At 42.3% G+C, this 15,064-nt stretch overlaps 1 protein-coding gene across 1 annotated transcript in view; it reads right to left on the reverse strand.

The window, feature by feature from the left end:
- LOC145349719 (adenylate cyclase type 10-like) overlaps positions 1-15,064 on the reverse strand; it is a 164,835-nt gene that overhangs the window by 15,549 nt on the left and 134,222 nt on the right. The window contains exons 27-29 of the mRNA XM_080198257.1: positions 3,605-3,809; positions 3,400-3,496; positions 1,518-1,633 (exon numbers count right to left, since the gene is read on the reverse strand). Coding sequence (XP_080054383.1) covers positions 1,518-1,633; positions 3,400-3,496; positions 3,605-3,809 — 418 coding nt within the window. The remainder of the gene's footprint in view (positions 1-1,517; positions 1,634-3,399; positions 3,497-3,604; positions 3,810-15,064) is intronic.

The raw sequence follows: 15,064 nt of genomic DNA on the forward strand, positions 1-15,064 counted from the left end.
GACATGGAGTTGGGGGTAGGGTGTTAGCGTGGATAGAGGATTGGTTGTCAAATAGGAGGCAGAGAGTGGGGGTCAATGGGTGCTATTCGGATTGGCGGTTGGTGACTAGTGGGGTGCCCCAGGGGTCGGTGCTGGGGCCTCAGCTATTTACCATTTATATAGATGATCTGGAGGAGGGAACCGAGTGTAGGGTGTCGAAATTTGCTGATGACACCAAGCTTGGGGGAAAGGCAAATTGTGCGGAGGGTGTGGAGAGTCTGCAGAAGGATCTAGATAGGCTGGGTGAATGGGCCAGGAAATGGCAAATGGAATTTAATGTTGGCAAGTGTGAGGTGGTCCACTTTGGTAGGAAGAATGGTAGGAAGGACTATTACTTACGTGGCGAAAAACTGCAGCAGGCGACGGTGCAGAGGGACCTCGGGGTCCTTGTGCATGAGTCGCAAAAACCCAGCCTGCAGGTGCAGCAGGTGGTCAGGAAGGCGAATGGGATGCTGGCCTTCATAGCGAGGGGGATTGAATATAAAAGTAGGGAGGTCTTGCTGCAGCTGTATAGGGCATTGGTGAGGCCGCAGCTGGAGTACTGTGTGCAGTTTTGGGCGCCGCACCTGCGCAAGGATATTTTGGCCTTGGAGGGAGTGCAGAGGAGGTTTACTAGGCTGATACCGGAGTTGAGGGGGTTGAGCTATGAGGAGAGGCTGAATAAACTAGGCTTGTACTCGTTAGAGTTTAGAAGAATGAGGGGAGATCTCATTGAGACGTATAAGATGATGAATGGGATGGATAGGATAGAGGTGGAAAGACTCTTCCCGCTCAAAAAAGACAGTAGGACTAGGGGGCACAGCCTCAAGATAAAGGGGGGGCAGTTCAGAACGGAGTTGAGGAGGAACTTCTTCACTCAAAGGGTGGTGAATCTCTGGAATTCTCTGCCCGTTGAAGTGGTGGAGGCTGCCTCGCTAAATATTTTTAAGAAGCGGGTTGATGGGTTTTTGATAAGAGAGGGGATTAAGGGTTATGGGGAGAGGGCGGGAAAGTGGAACTGAGCCACGACAGATCAGCCATGATCTTATTGAATGGCGGGGCAGGCTCGAAGGGCCAGATGGCCTACTCCTGCTCCTATTTCTTATGTTCTTATGTTCTTATGTTCTTATTTCAAGAGGCTTCACAACCAATCCCAGGACTGTCAATTCTGAGTCTCTGTAACATGGCCACTTATGCTGCCTCAGAGCTCAGGATCCAAATTGCTCTTCCCTTGACCCATAGTTTGGGAGCCCTGGCAAAGCCCACTGGCAGAAAACGTGGGATTCTGGCTATCTACTAGTTTCTCCCAATGGACAAAGTAATCTTCTCTGCTGGTGTTTCTAAAATTCCATTAAATAATTAAAGTATTTTAGTTGTAAACCATTTCAGTCCTAATATTTTTATGAAAATAGAATGAGGAATAGAAACAGAAATACTAAAATAAGCAGGCAGAAATTTTAAAAATCCTAAAAAAAGTCATCCATTCTGAAGATAATTACCTTCTTGAAGAGAAAAATCGAGACAAGCTGTATAGTATGTTGCCTGACCAAGTATGTTGTGTCGTGAGACTGAAAAGTCCTTCATATATGTCATTAGGTCAACATAATCTCCAAGTCTACAAAATAGAAAGTGTTTTATGATAGTAATCTTGTCATGTTTATTGCTTGCAAAATATTTTATCTTTGCACACATAATGAATCTCTATATAAAAAAGAATTGCAAATATAGGGAGCTGGTTGAGAATGGTGTTTATGTTATTGGACAGAGAATAAGAGTTCAAATCCCACCACAGTAGCTAGACAGTTCAAATTCAGTTAGTTAAATAAATTTGGATTGAAAAGTTAGTAATATTGATCATGATTGTCGAATTGATGTAAAAACCCATGTGGTTCAATGGTGCTCCTTTAGGGTAGCAAGTATTATCTTTATGCAAACGCAGGCCAGCAGCAATGTGGTTGACTTTGAACTGCCCTCTGAAATGGTCTAGCAAATTATTCAGCAGAACCAAAGTCACAACTCCACAGGATACCCTCCATTGTGTTGTGTGGCAATACCACCAAGCTAAATGGGATCATTTCAGAATAGATCTAGCAGTTCAAAACTGGGTATCAATGAGATACTGTGGTTCATCAACAATAGAGTTATACTCCACCATAATTTGCAACCTTATATTCCTGCATATCTCTCTCTACCATTATCATTAGAACCAGGGAGCAGTACTGCTTCAATAAAGTGGAAGAGTAGCACTTCAGTCAATTTGATTCACTCCATGGGCTACCAATAAAGGGTAGAGTGCAGTGATACAGCAAAGGCTATCAACCTGACAAGATCCTGGCTGTAGTGTTGAAAACATTTGCCCCGGAACTAGCCGCATCTCCAACAAATGTTCCAGTGGCAACTACCCAACAATGTGGGAAATTGCTCAGTTATCTCCTGTCCACAAAAGGCAGGACAAATTCAATGGGGACAATTTGAGGAGTTTTTTTTCGTATAACAAAAGAAGATGGAGATTTGGTCTTTTGCCTATCACAGTTTTCTCACTTCGTCAGGAACTGTATTCTTCTTTAAGGAGAATGTGAAAGAATTAGCTGTGGTTATGATGAGGCACACTAAAATTCAGCTATATGTTTGTATCTCAGATGGCTTATGACAAGAACATAGAGTAAGCAACTATATTCCATGCTTATTCTGCAACTCTCCTCGGTACCAGCATTGTTCTGAAACAGTTTTCTTTCCCAGTCTAGCTTCATCAGAAACACATGCTGCATTTTATTTGTGAAACCTAGTGCAGCCTGACATCTAGCAGATCTCAAGAAGTAGCAGAAACATGTTGATTCTCCTATCAAATCAGTTTTGGATCTGGTGACGTAGTTACAGTAGAGAAACAATACACTACTCCCTGAGACTAAGTAGTGGGCTTAAAATCAGTGGTGTTCCAAACACTGGGAACTTTCAATAAATATAATAATTAGACTGAACCCAGAAACTACTCCAGAGTCAGACCAGTTTTCATTGAGCTGTTGCAATTTGTGTAATACTAGAGGATGCAGACCACAGAATTATGTACATCATATACATCACACAATAATAACTACAATTAGTTCTACCAGTGGAGAGCTGGAGATAATTTCTATGGGTCTTACACATAGATCTCCATGTCATTAAAAAAAACAGCTTTCTCTTTCTCTTTCTGAACTACTTATGCTCTGGGAGATAATGAGAATTAGTTTTGAAAATAATCGGATTCAAATGTGCAATGGTTACATCTTACATTTCTATGATTACATTTCTGATTGCTACAGAAGTGTTAATCTATTTTAAATGTGATGACTCAATATCCCTTTGGGAATAAAAAAAATACCGACCTATCAAGTAACTTACCTGCCAGTAAGTAGCAAGGCTTTGGTCAGAAAAGGAATGATGAAAACGTCAATATTGGGTTTATTTATTAGTCCAGCAATTTTATGAGCAATGCGTCCTTAAAGTCCAAAAGAATAAATTAGATTTACAGAGAGTCGTGATAATAAATAATGGAATGATAGTTTTCTTTATTATTTACATTGAAGATAACAATAACAGTACGTACCATACTCAATTGATTCAGCAAGTCGTCCACTGCAAAGCTTCAGTTCTGAAAGTGCACATACTAAATGACCAATCATTTGTAATCCCTCATTATTCTTGGTAAGAACAAGACACTTCCGCAGAGCTAACTTTTCCATTTCTGCACTCTTCTCTTTTAGACCAACGAAATGATAACAACGGAAAGAATCAATGTAGGCAGAAATTATCTATGGAGTACAAAATAAAGCAAAAATAGATTAAAATTACAGGAAAGTAAGCCAAGAGTTCCTGCCTGGTTGTGCTTCTTTATTTTTAGACTAATTCGCCTGAAATCAGCATAACTGACAAAGAGGATTATGTCATTTTAAGCGCAGATTACACACAGAGCTATCTGAGCTTCTGCGATATTTGGTGCTAGTTTTAAAACATTGCTCAAGAAGCCGGCTGTATTTACAAAACTGTCCAGGATCAATTAATCACCAGGGATTTTCTGGTCATGCTCACCCCAAGACCAGAAAATCCCACCCAAGGCCAACAGGCTTTTGCATGGTCCTGTCCCACCCGCTACAATTCCTGTGGCAGGCAGGAAGGGGAAATTCCACCCTCTCCTGCGAATTTCAACCAGTTGAGCTTCTTTACAGGTCTATGAGGAGGCTCCTACAATTAAGTTGAGTCTTTTGGGTATAAGGACACGAACAGAAATTCCTTAAAAGCTGCTAAATGTGTTAACTGGAGTACTGTGTGCAGTTTTGGGCGCCGCACCTGCGCAAGGATATTTTGGCCCTGGAGGGAGTGCAGAGGAGGTTTACTAGGCTGATACCGGAGTTGAGGGGATTGAGCTATGAGGAGAGGCTGAATAAACTAGGCTTGTACTCGTTAGAGTTTAGAAGAATGAGGGGAGATCTCATTGAGACGTATAAGATGATGAATGGGATGGATAGGATAGAGGTGGAGAGACTCTTCCCGCTCAGAAAAGACAGTAGGACTAGGGGGCACAGCCTCAAGATAAAGGGGGTGCGGTTTAGAACGGAGTTGAGGAGGAACTTCTTCACTCAAAGGGTGGTGAATCTCTGGAATTCTCTGCCCGTTGAAGTGGTGGAGGCTGCCTCGCTAAATATTTTTAAGAAGCGGGTTGATGGGTTCTTGATAAGAGAGGGGATTAAGGGTTATGGGGAGAGGGCGGGAAAGTGGAACTGAGCTACCACAGATCAGCCATGATCTTATTGAATGGCGGGGCAGGCTCGAAGGGCTAGATGGCCTACTCCTGCTCCTATTTCTTATGTTCTTAACTCCTATCATCTACAGTATTTTAAAATTAGGCTGGTCAGAGATAATGGATTGACACTATGTTTAAAAATGCTTATATTTTGTGATGAGACAATTTTCAGTTGTCTTAGTCAAACCTCATGATTATCACTTTTAAAAATATGAAGTAAAACGTTGTTTGAAAATGCTGTAAATCACACTGATGTATGGCAATTTTGAATTCTGTGATTTGCAGATGAATTTGAGTGGAAATTTAAGGGAAAAGATACTTTTCAAAATGGGTTTCATTGGAGCTAGAATTGACAACTTTGGCCAAAGCAGAAATGAATTTGTGATAAATCCATTTTCAGCTGTATTAACCAAACTAAACCCCGTTAGTCCCCCCAAAAAATTAAGGAATATCTCATAAAGAAGACTTTCTGTGTTTTAATGCAAATCAGTTGCGGAAGTTCATGGCAGGTATTACGTTCAACAGTTTTTTTTCTATTTATTCGTATGTGGGCATTGCTGGCTGTGCCAGCATTCATTGTCCACCCCTAGGCCTAAATATTTAGGATGGTGTGGGATCACATCTCTGACACCTCCAGCAGCCCCAACATTATATCATGCTCTAAAGAATATCGGTTAGCAAAAGGCTATACTTCTGCTCTCACTTTGGAGGAATCATAGAATCCCTACGGTGATGAAGGAGGCCATTCGGCCCATCAAACCTGTACCGACAACAATCCCACTCAGACCCTATCCCCCCAAACCCCATATTTTTACCCCACTAATCCCAAACGCTAAGGAGCAATTTATCATGGCGAACCCACCTAACCTGCGCATCTTTGGAATGTGGGAGGAAACCGAAGCACTTTGAGGAAAGCCACACAGACACAGGGAGAACGTACAAACTCCACACAGTTACCTAAGGTTGGAATTAAACCCATGTCCTTGGCACTGTGAGGTAGCAATGCCAACCATTGTGCCACCACCATGCTGCCCAAGAAGTCCTGCCTTGATGAGTTGCTGGACAATCAGACTGGCTGACAGCTCTCCAGTCCCTCCAGTTACAGGCTGTAGTGGCCAGAAAAGTCAATGCAGGCAGTTGCCTGGAGCTTTGTTCCAGGACTGGGAAGACATGTAACTGACAGGGAAGGTAGGGAACATAAGGGGGTGAGGGGGAGATTGGGGTTTTGAGGGATAGTCCAGGGTGGGAAGCTGGTCCAAAGGTCACTGGGCCTTAAAGGGAGAATGCCCCACTTAGAAGGGGCCTTTTGATGGAGGCATCCCTTCCCACCCGAGGTTGAGCTTTGTTTTTTTTCTCATCTTCCTAACCTGAACTCTCATAAATCTGCTAGCCTAATAATTGTGAGAAAAGGCTCTTATTGGCTTTAATTGGGACAAGGATGGGTTTCCCATCCGAGGCCTTGCCTACCCCATCATAAAATCGCAACCGGGCTGAGGCAGATGGGAATCCGGAAAGAATCCTGTCCATACAATCATGCAATTTCACACTCCCCAATCCCCCCATGCTCCCCTCCCTGTCCACCCTCCCACTCCTGAGTGTAAATCTCTGGCCCTAATTACAGTTGAGAAGTTGGCGGTGACTTACATGCTTGAACCACCATAGTCTGTATGGAGGGGAGTTCTTGAGTGTTGGTGGAGCCCGACTCATCCCGGCAACTATCCCCCACCACAGTCCTGACTTGTGCCTTGTAAAATATAGGCTTTGGGGAGTCATGAGGTGAGTTACTCGCCTCAGAATTCCCACCCTCTGATCTGTTCTTGTAGCCACAGTATTTATATGGCTGGTTTAATTCAGGTTCTGGTCATTAGTAACCCTCAGGATCATAGAATCACCTATTGTGCAGAAGATCATTCAGCCCATCATGTCTGCACCAACTCTCTGACAGAGCATCTTACCCAGCAGCGCCCCCCCCCGCCACTGCACTACCTCCTTAATCCCCAAATTTATCCCACTAATCCCCCTAACCTACAAACCTTGGGGATACTAAGGGACAATTTAGCATGGGCAATCCACCTAATCTGCAAATCTTTGAAACATGGGAGGAAACTGGAGCACCCAGAGGAAATGCACACAGACATGGGGAGAACATGTAAAGTTCACATAGAGAGTCACCCAAGGCCAGAATCAAATCCAGGACTCTGGCGCTGTGAGGCAGCAGTGCTAATCACTGTGCCTCTATGGATGTTGGTAGCGAAGGGAATACCATTGAATGTCAACAAGAAATAGTTAAATTCTGTCTTGTTGGAGATGGTCACTGTCTGGCACTTCTGTGGTGTATATGTTACTTGCTACTTATCAGCCCGAGCATGAATGTTGTCCAGGTCTTTCTGCAAATGGATACAGGCTGCCTGAGTATCTGAAGAATGTGAATGGAGCCAGATATTGTCAGTGAACTCTCTAGTTCTGATCGAATGATTTGAAGATGATTAGGCCGAGGACACTAGCTTGAAGGACACCTGTAGCAATATCCTGGAACAAGGATGATCCAACAACCACAGCATTTTCTTTTGTGTTAGATATGACTCCAACCAGAGCAGAGTTTTTCCCTGATTCCCATCGACTTCAGTTTTGCTAGACCTTCTTAATGCCATACTTGGTCAAATACTGCCCTGATATTGAGTAGTTACTCTCACCTCACTTCATCAGTTTGACTTCTTTGCCCATGTTTAGACCAAGGCTGTAATAAGGTCAAGAGCTAATGGCCCTAGCACAATACAGACTGAGCATCTGTCAACATGTTATGGCTGAGTAAATAAATACCACTTGATTGACTGACAATGACCCCTTGCATCATTTGAAGATGATCCAGGGTGAACTTATGATTTGATGATTGACTAAATGATTCAGCATTATCTTTTGCACTGTACTGGCTGTCATCATTGAGGATGGGGATATTTGTGGAACCTCATCATCTTCTTACTTATTTAATTGTCCACCACCATTCATGACTGAATTTCTCAGGACTGCAGAGCTTAGATCTATTTCATTGGTTGTAAGATCGCTTAGCTATGGTTCTCACATTTTGGTTCTGGTTGTTTGACGTGCAAATAGTCCTGCGCTGTAGCTTCATCATACCACAATTTTAGGCATGCCTGGTGCTGTTCCAAGGTTGATCCCATGATTTGGAGGAAATGGCAGAGTAGGGGATGTGCTAGGCCATGAGGTTACAGATTGTAATTGAACACAATTCTGCTGCTGCTGATGGCCAACATCACCTCCTGAATGCCCAGTTTGAGTCGCCAAATTTGTTTGCGATCTATCCTAGTTTGCAAGGTAGTAGTGCCACACAACACACAGGATCGCACCTTCAATTTGAAGATGGGACTTTGTCTCCACAGGGACTGTACAGTGGTCATTCCTAATAATACTGTCATGGATAGATGCATTTGTAGCAGGTAGATTGGTGAAAACTAGGTTTTTCCCTCTTGCTGGTTCCATCACAACCTGACACAGATCCTGTCTAGCAGCTATGTCCTCTTTGGCTTTGCCAAGTTGTCAGTTGTGGTGCTATCAAGCTGCTCTTAGCGATGATCATTGAAAGTCCTCATCCAGATTACATTCTCTTGCCTCACCATCCTCAGTGTTTTTCCCACGTGGTGTTTGATACAGAGGAATACTGATTCATCAGCTAATGGGTGCGGCAGGTCCGGGGGTGGGGGAGGGGATGATGCTGGTGGATGTACCGTAATCACCAGCAGGAGGTTGCTTGCCTGTATCTGAGTTGATGCTGTGAGGCTTCATGGGATCTAGAGTCAATGCTGAGGATTGCCAGGGCTACCTCCGCCCAACAGTAGACCACTGTGCCACCATCTCTGGTGGGTCAGTCCTGTTGGTGGAACAGGGCCTACCAGGGATGCTGATGGTGGTGTCTACAGTACTCATTCTGTCAGTATGACTATGTCACGCTGTTGTTGCATAATCTGTGAGCCAGCTCTCCCAATTTGACATAAGCTTGATGTTCATAAGGAGGATTTTGCAGGGTGGACGTTGCTGAGTTTGCCAATGTTGTTTCTTTCCCATTTTACTTCAAATGAATTGTGTAAATAGGTATTGATGTCAGCAAGTAAACCTTACTCCAACAACCATTAACCACTTCACTCTGTTTCTTGTCACTTAACTAATTTTGTATTCAAGTTGTTGTGTCCCTTTTATTCCATGATATTCAAATAAGTTTGAGCAGAAATGAGAAAAAAAAACTTGTCAGAATGGGCACAATTTTCGGTGAAATTTGTAACCATTCGCTGATTGTACCTCATGGATATTCGACTGCATCATCACTAAAATAAATTTACAAAAGAAGCATATGTGAAATTGTATGCCCAGATCAATCTGATGCATGATCATGTACAATAAGTCAGCTGGGCTGAAAATCAACATTGTTGCTTGCAAAGTACAAATATGTGGGTACTTAACTCTGAGGATCAGATTTTAGGGTAGGATCGATTTCCACCAGGCTTATGTCTCATTTTCATTTTGATAGAATGTCTTGTCTGGTGAGAGGGGCCATTTCTTCCACCACCTTTCAGCAGCATACACATGCAAATTAAATGGGTGACATAGATCATCAGATGTCCAGTCTTTTCTATTCTTATGAGACATCATTTCCGCTATCAAAACATACAAATATATTAACAAGGCATAACTTTGTCAAGAGCAGAACTCTTGAGTGAAAGTGATTATTTATAGGGACTCGCTACTATAGAATCATAGAATGGTTACAGAAGAAAGCCAATTGGCCCACCATTTCTGTGCTGATTCTCTGAAGGATCAATTCTTTCAGTGCCATTCTCCTAACTGCTCCCTATAGTCCTGACAATGTTCATTTTGGAAAATAATCTAATTTCCTCTTGAACATCTTGAATGAAACTATCTCCACCACACTCTTAAGTGATTTTAATCACTTAATACATAAGTTTTTTTTTCTGTTGTCATCATTGCTTCTTTTGCCAATTATCTTAAATGGTTCTTGATCTTTTCATCAATGGAAACAAGTTGTCCCTATCTACTTTGTCCAGATCCTTCATTATTTTGAACACCAGTATCAATGGTCCTCTCAACCATCTCTCCAAAGAGAATCAATCGTCTGGAAATTCGATTACGAGAAGCCACGCAGCTTACTGAGAATCAACTGCTTACAAGACATCGACCTCAACTAAGAGCATTAGCTCACCGAAGAAACTGTAGACCTGTCAGAAGAGACACTGAGACAACTTTGAAACCATATTGTTCTTTTCATCATCTGTACCTAATCTTTGTGTGAGTAGTGATGTATATAAGGTGAGCAAATAAGATGTTGCATTTTTAAATCTCTGAGCCAAATGTGGAATAATAAATAAACTTCATTAGTTTAAAACTCTCAAAAAGATTGTTGCTAGAATTATTTCAATTGGAACAATCAGTCTGAGGGTAAGGTAATACACACACCTTACTTACGACATGCAGAGATCTTGGACAGTTAGAGAACACATACATGTTTCTATAACACTGTGCTCCTACATCCTAATAGATTTTATCCTTTGTTTTGTACTGTCTTTCCATGTTTCAACCAAAACCCATTGAATCCCTACAGTGCAGAAAGTGGTCATTCGGCCAATGAATCTGCAGCAACTCTCTCAAAGACCATTTTACCCAGTTCTACACCCTGCTCTATCCCCATAACCCTATGCATTTACTGTGGCTAATCTATCTAACCTACACATCTTTGGACACAAAAGGGCAATTTAGTATGACCAATCCACCTAGCCTGAACATCTTTGGACTGTGCGAGGAAATCAGAGCACTCAGAAAAAACCCATAGACACGGGGAGAATGTGCAAACTCTACACTGACAGTCACCCAAGGCCAGAGCAAATCCATGCCCCTGGCACTGTGAAGTTTATTTATTAGTCACAAGTCGGCTTACATTAACACTGCAATGAAGTTACTGTGAAAATTCCCCAGTCGCCACATTCTGGCACCTGTTCGGGTACACTGAGAGAGAATTTAACATGGCCAATGCATCTAACCAGCAAATCTTTGGACTATGTGGGGAAACCCGAGCACCCCGAGGAAATCCACGCAGACACAGGGAGAACGTGCATCCTAATCACGGTGCCACATTTCCAGCCCAAATGAATCATTTCACACTTCTCTGCATTAAATTGTATCCACCCATTCCACCAACCTATGTTCTTTTGAATTCTATACTCTCCTCCTTACAGTTCACAATATTCTGTTCTGTATCATTCACAAATTTTGAAACTAAGGTCTTGATCATTAATACATATCAGAAACAGCAGGGGTTCTAACGCTGACTCCTGCAAAATTCAACTATAAACTTCCTCTAATCCAAAAAACAGCCATGAGCTACTGTTTCCAATCCAAGTTGTTACTGTTCCTTTCATTCCATGAACTCTAATTTAGCTCACAAGTCTATTGTGTGGCACTTTATCAAATGCCTTTGGAAGTCCGTGTACATTATTACATTGACAATATTACCCTTGTGAGCTTTCTCTGTTAAATTATCAAAACATTCAAATCAGTTAGTTAAATATGATTTTCCCTTAACAAATCCCTGCTGGTTTTCCTTAATTAATGCACATTTGCCCAAGTGACTATTATTTTTTTCCCAAATTATCATTTCTATAAATTTCCCTTCAACTGAGGTTAAAATGATTGGCCTGATGTTTACTGAGCTTATATTTGCACACTTTTTTGAATAAGGGCGCAATATTTGTAATTCTGCAGGCTTTTGGCATCACTCCTGAGTTAAGGAAGATCGGAAAGTTATGGTTAGCTTTCAAGCGCCTCCATAATTTCCATTTTTGCTCCCCTCAGTTTCTGTGGATGCATTTCATCTGGCCCTTGTACCTTATCAACATTAAGTGCAGGTAGCAATTTAATACCCTCTCCTTATCAATTTAAACAAATCCTGGTATCTGATCTATTTCCTCTTTCACCATGACCTGCATAGCATCTTGTTGCTTGATGAAGGCAGACATATTTAATATCTCAGCTATTACCTCTACCTCCCTGCATAAATGCCCTTTTGGAATCCCTAATCAATTACATTACTTCTTTTCCACTCCTTTACTATTTTTATGCCTATAGGTGACTCTTGGATTCTCTATTACATTAGCGGTTAGTTTCTTCTCCCATTCCATCTTTGCCTCTCTTATTATTTTTCAATTCTCCTCTGAACCTTCTAGTTCTCAGTTGTATGTATTCGGACAAATGGTGTCTATATTAGGCAAACTATTTAAACTGCAGTTTAAACTTTCAAGTGATTGAGAGCTAAATTCAAACGTTCAGAAAATAGGAACCATGACGCGCAATAAACCTACACCCTTTAACTATAATGCATGCAGCAGGCTATCCTTTTGATGTTTGCAATTTTAAATGATTCCAGCATACAGTCAGTACTGACTGCTGCTAATTATTTGGACGTCTGAGCAAGGGGCCAATATCATAAATGTTTTAAAGCCAGCTCGCACTTCATAAAATAGAAGGTGGGTTGGGCACATTGCATCAATGTGATAGAAACAGGCCATTTGGCCCAAACAGTCCAGTTTATGCTCCACTTCAGCAGGAATGGGTGTTGGCAGTGACGCAAAAAATAAATCCAGCTTAGTAAACATAAGAACATAAGAAATAAGAGCAGGAGTAGGCCATCTAGCCCTTCGAGCCTGCCCCGCCATTCAATAAGATCATGGCTGATCTGTCATGGCTCAGTTCCACATTCCCGCCCTCTCCCCATAACCCTTAATCCCCTCGCTTATCAAATATCCATCAACCCGCGTCTTAAAAATATTTAGCAAGGCAGCCTCCACCACCTCAACAGGCAGAGAATTCCAGAGATTCACCACCCTTTGAGTGAAGAAGTTCCTCCTCAACTCCGTTCTAAACCGCCCCCTCTTTATCTTGAGGCTGTGCCCCCTAGTCCTACTGTCCTTTCTGAGCGGGAAGAGTCTCTCCACCTCTATCCTATCCATCCCATTCATCGTCTTATACGTCTCAATGAGATCTCCCCTCATTCTTCTAAACTCTAACGAGTACAAGCCTAGTTTATTCAGCCTCTCCTCATAGCTCAAGCCCCTCAACTCCAGTATCAGCGTAGTAAACCTCCTCTGCACTCCCTCCAAGGCCAAAATATCCTTGCATAAGTACGGCGACCAAAACTGCACGCAGTACTCCAGCTGCGGCCTCACCAATGCCCTATACAGCCGCAGCAAGACCTCCCTACTTTTATATTCGATCCCCATCGCGATGAAGGCCAGCATCCCATTCGCCTTCCTGACCACCTGCTGCACCTGCAGGCTGGGTTTTTGCGACTCATGCACAAGGACCCCGAGGTCCCTAACAACACAACATGGGCGAGCATGGACTCCTAGCTTTTCTACAATTGTACTGGAGGTGTTGGTAGAGGAATCAGAAAGAGAGGAATAGCCAAGCTTCTCAAGAAACCAGATGGCCGTCCACATACATAATTAAATGGCAGTGGGAACTGAAAGGAGTGAAGGTTAATGTCAGAAACCAAGACTGACAGACCTAAATATGATGATGCAAAAAGTTTGGTAACCTCAAATGTGCAGCCAAGGTCATTAAAAGCATCTACAAATGTTGCATCATTAGCCACTGTTCTGGTTCAAATCACAATCCACTAAAAAAAACAAAGGTGACAAGAGGCAAAATCTTTTTAGGCAGGAACTCATTATAATCCGGAGTACATTGTCTGAATTGATGGTGGAGGAAGATACAATTATAGCTTTCAAAAGAGAATTGGATAAGTACCTGAAGGAAATAAGAAATTGCTGTGATATGAGGAAAGGGTAGATTGTGGAACTAGCAAAATTGCTCGTGCAAAGAGCCAGTACAGACATGATAGGCCAAATGGCCTTTTCCTATGCTGTAGCCATTCTATATTTATATCTGGCTATCAGTAATTTGCATCAATTTGGCTCATTCTTGGAACTCATTCTTAAACTCTACTGTATCGTCATATGCTTTGCACTATTGCAAGCCTCACATCCACACCTCACAGAATAGATACATTCCAATCAGAAAGAAAAAAGCGGAAGACCCACCATCTGTGGTTAAGTAAAAATTTTAAAGTAATATCAAACGTAAAGAAAAAGCATATCATTGCACAAAGGTAGGTCAGAGGATTGGAGAGAATATAAAGAAAGGAATAACTAAACGAGTGGTATGAAAGGAAAAATGAGAGCATGAAAGAAAGCTGGCTAGAAATATAAAGACGGAAAGTAAGAGTTTCTGTAATTATTCCAAAAAGAAAAGAATTAACAAAGTGAGTGATGGTCCTGCAGAAAATGAGTATGGGGAAGTAATAATAACGGAAAATAAGGAGATGGCTGATGAATTAAACAGATATTGTGCATCAGAGGAGACGATTAACATCCCAGAACAGAAGAACATAAGAAATAGGAGCAGGAGTAGGCCATCTAGCCCTTCGAGCCTGCCCCGCCCCATTCAATAAGATCATGGCTGATCTGAAGTGGATCAGTTCCACTTTCCCGCTTTTTCCCCATAGCCCTAAATTCCCTTGTCTATCAGAAATCTATCTACCCGTGACTTAAATATATTCAACGAGGCAGCCTCCACTACTTCAATGGGCAGAGAATTCCAGAGATTCATCACCCTTTGAGTGAAGAAGTTCCTCCTCAACTCTGTTCTAAACTGGCCCCCCCCCTTATTTTGAGGCTGTTCCCTCTAGTTCTGCTGTCCTTTCTGAGTGGGAAGAATCTCTCTACCTCTACCCTATCTAGCCCCTTCATTATCTTGTAAGTCTCTATAAGATTCCCCCTCAGCCTTCTAAACTCTAACAGACCCAGTCTATTCAATCTCTCTTCATAAGTTAACCCTCTCATCTCTGGTGTCAACCTGGTGAACCTTCTCTGTACTCACTCCAAGGCTAATATATCCTTTCGCAAATACAGGGACCAAAATTGCACACAATACTCCAGTTGCGGCCTCACCAGTGCCCTGTACAGTTGTAGCAAGACCTCCCTGCTTTTATATTCTATCCCCCTCGCGATAAAGGCCAACATTCCATTCGCCTTCTTGATCATCTGCTGGACCTGCAGACTGAGTTTTTGCAATTCGTGCACAAGGACCCCCAGATCCCTCTGCACTGTTGCATGCTGCAGCTTTTCACCCTTTAAATAATAATCCCTCCTACCATTATTTCTACCAAAGTGGATAACCTCACAT

Source organism: Carcharhinus amblyrhynchos, chromosome 11 (assembly GCF_965287045.1).
Source record: "Carcharhinus amblyrhynchos chromosome 11, sCarAmb.v2.hapA, whole genome shotgun sequence".
Lineage (NCBI taxonomy): Eukaryota > Metazoa > Chordata > Chondrichthyes > Carcharhiniformes > Carcharhinidae > Carcharhinus > Carcharhinus amblyrhynchos.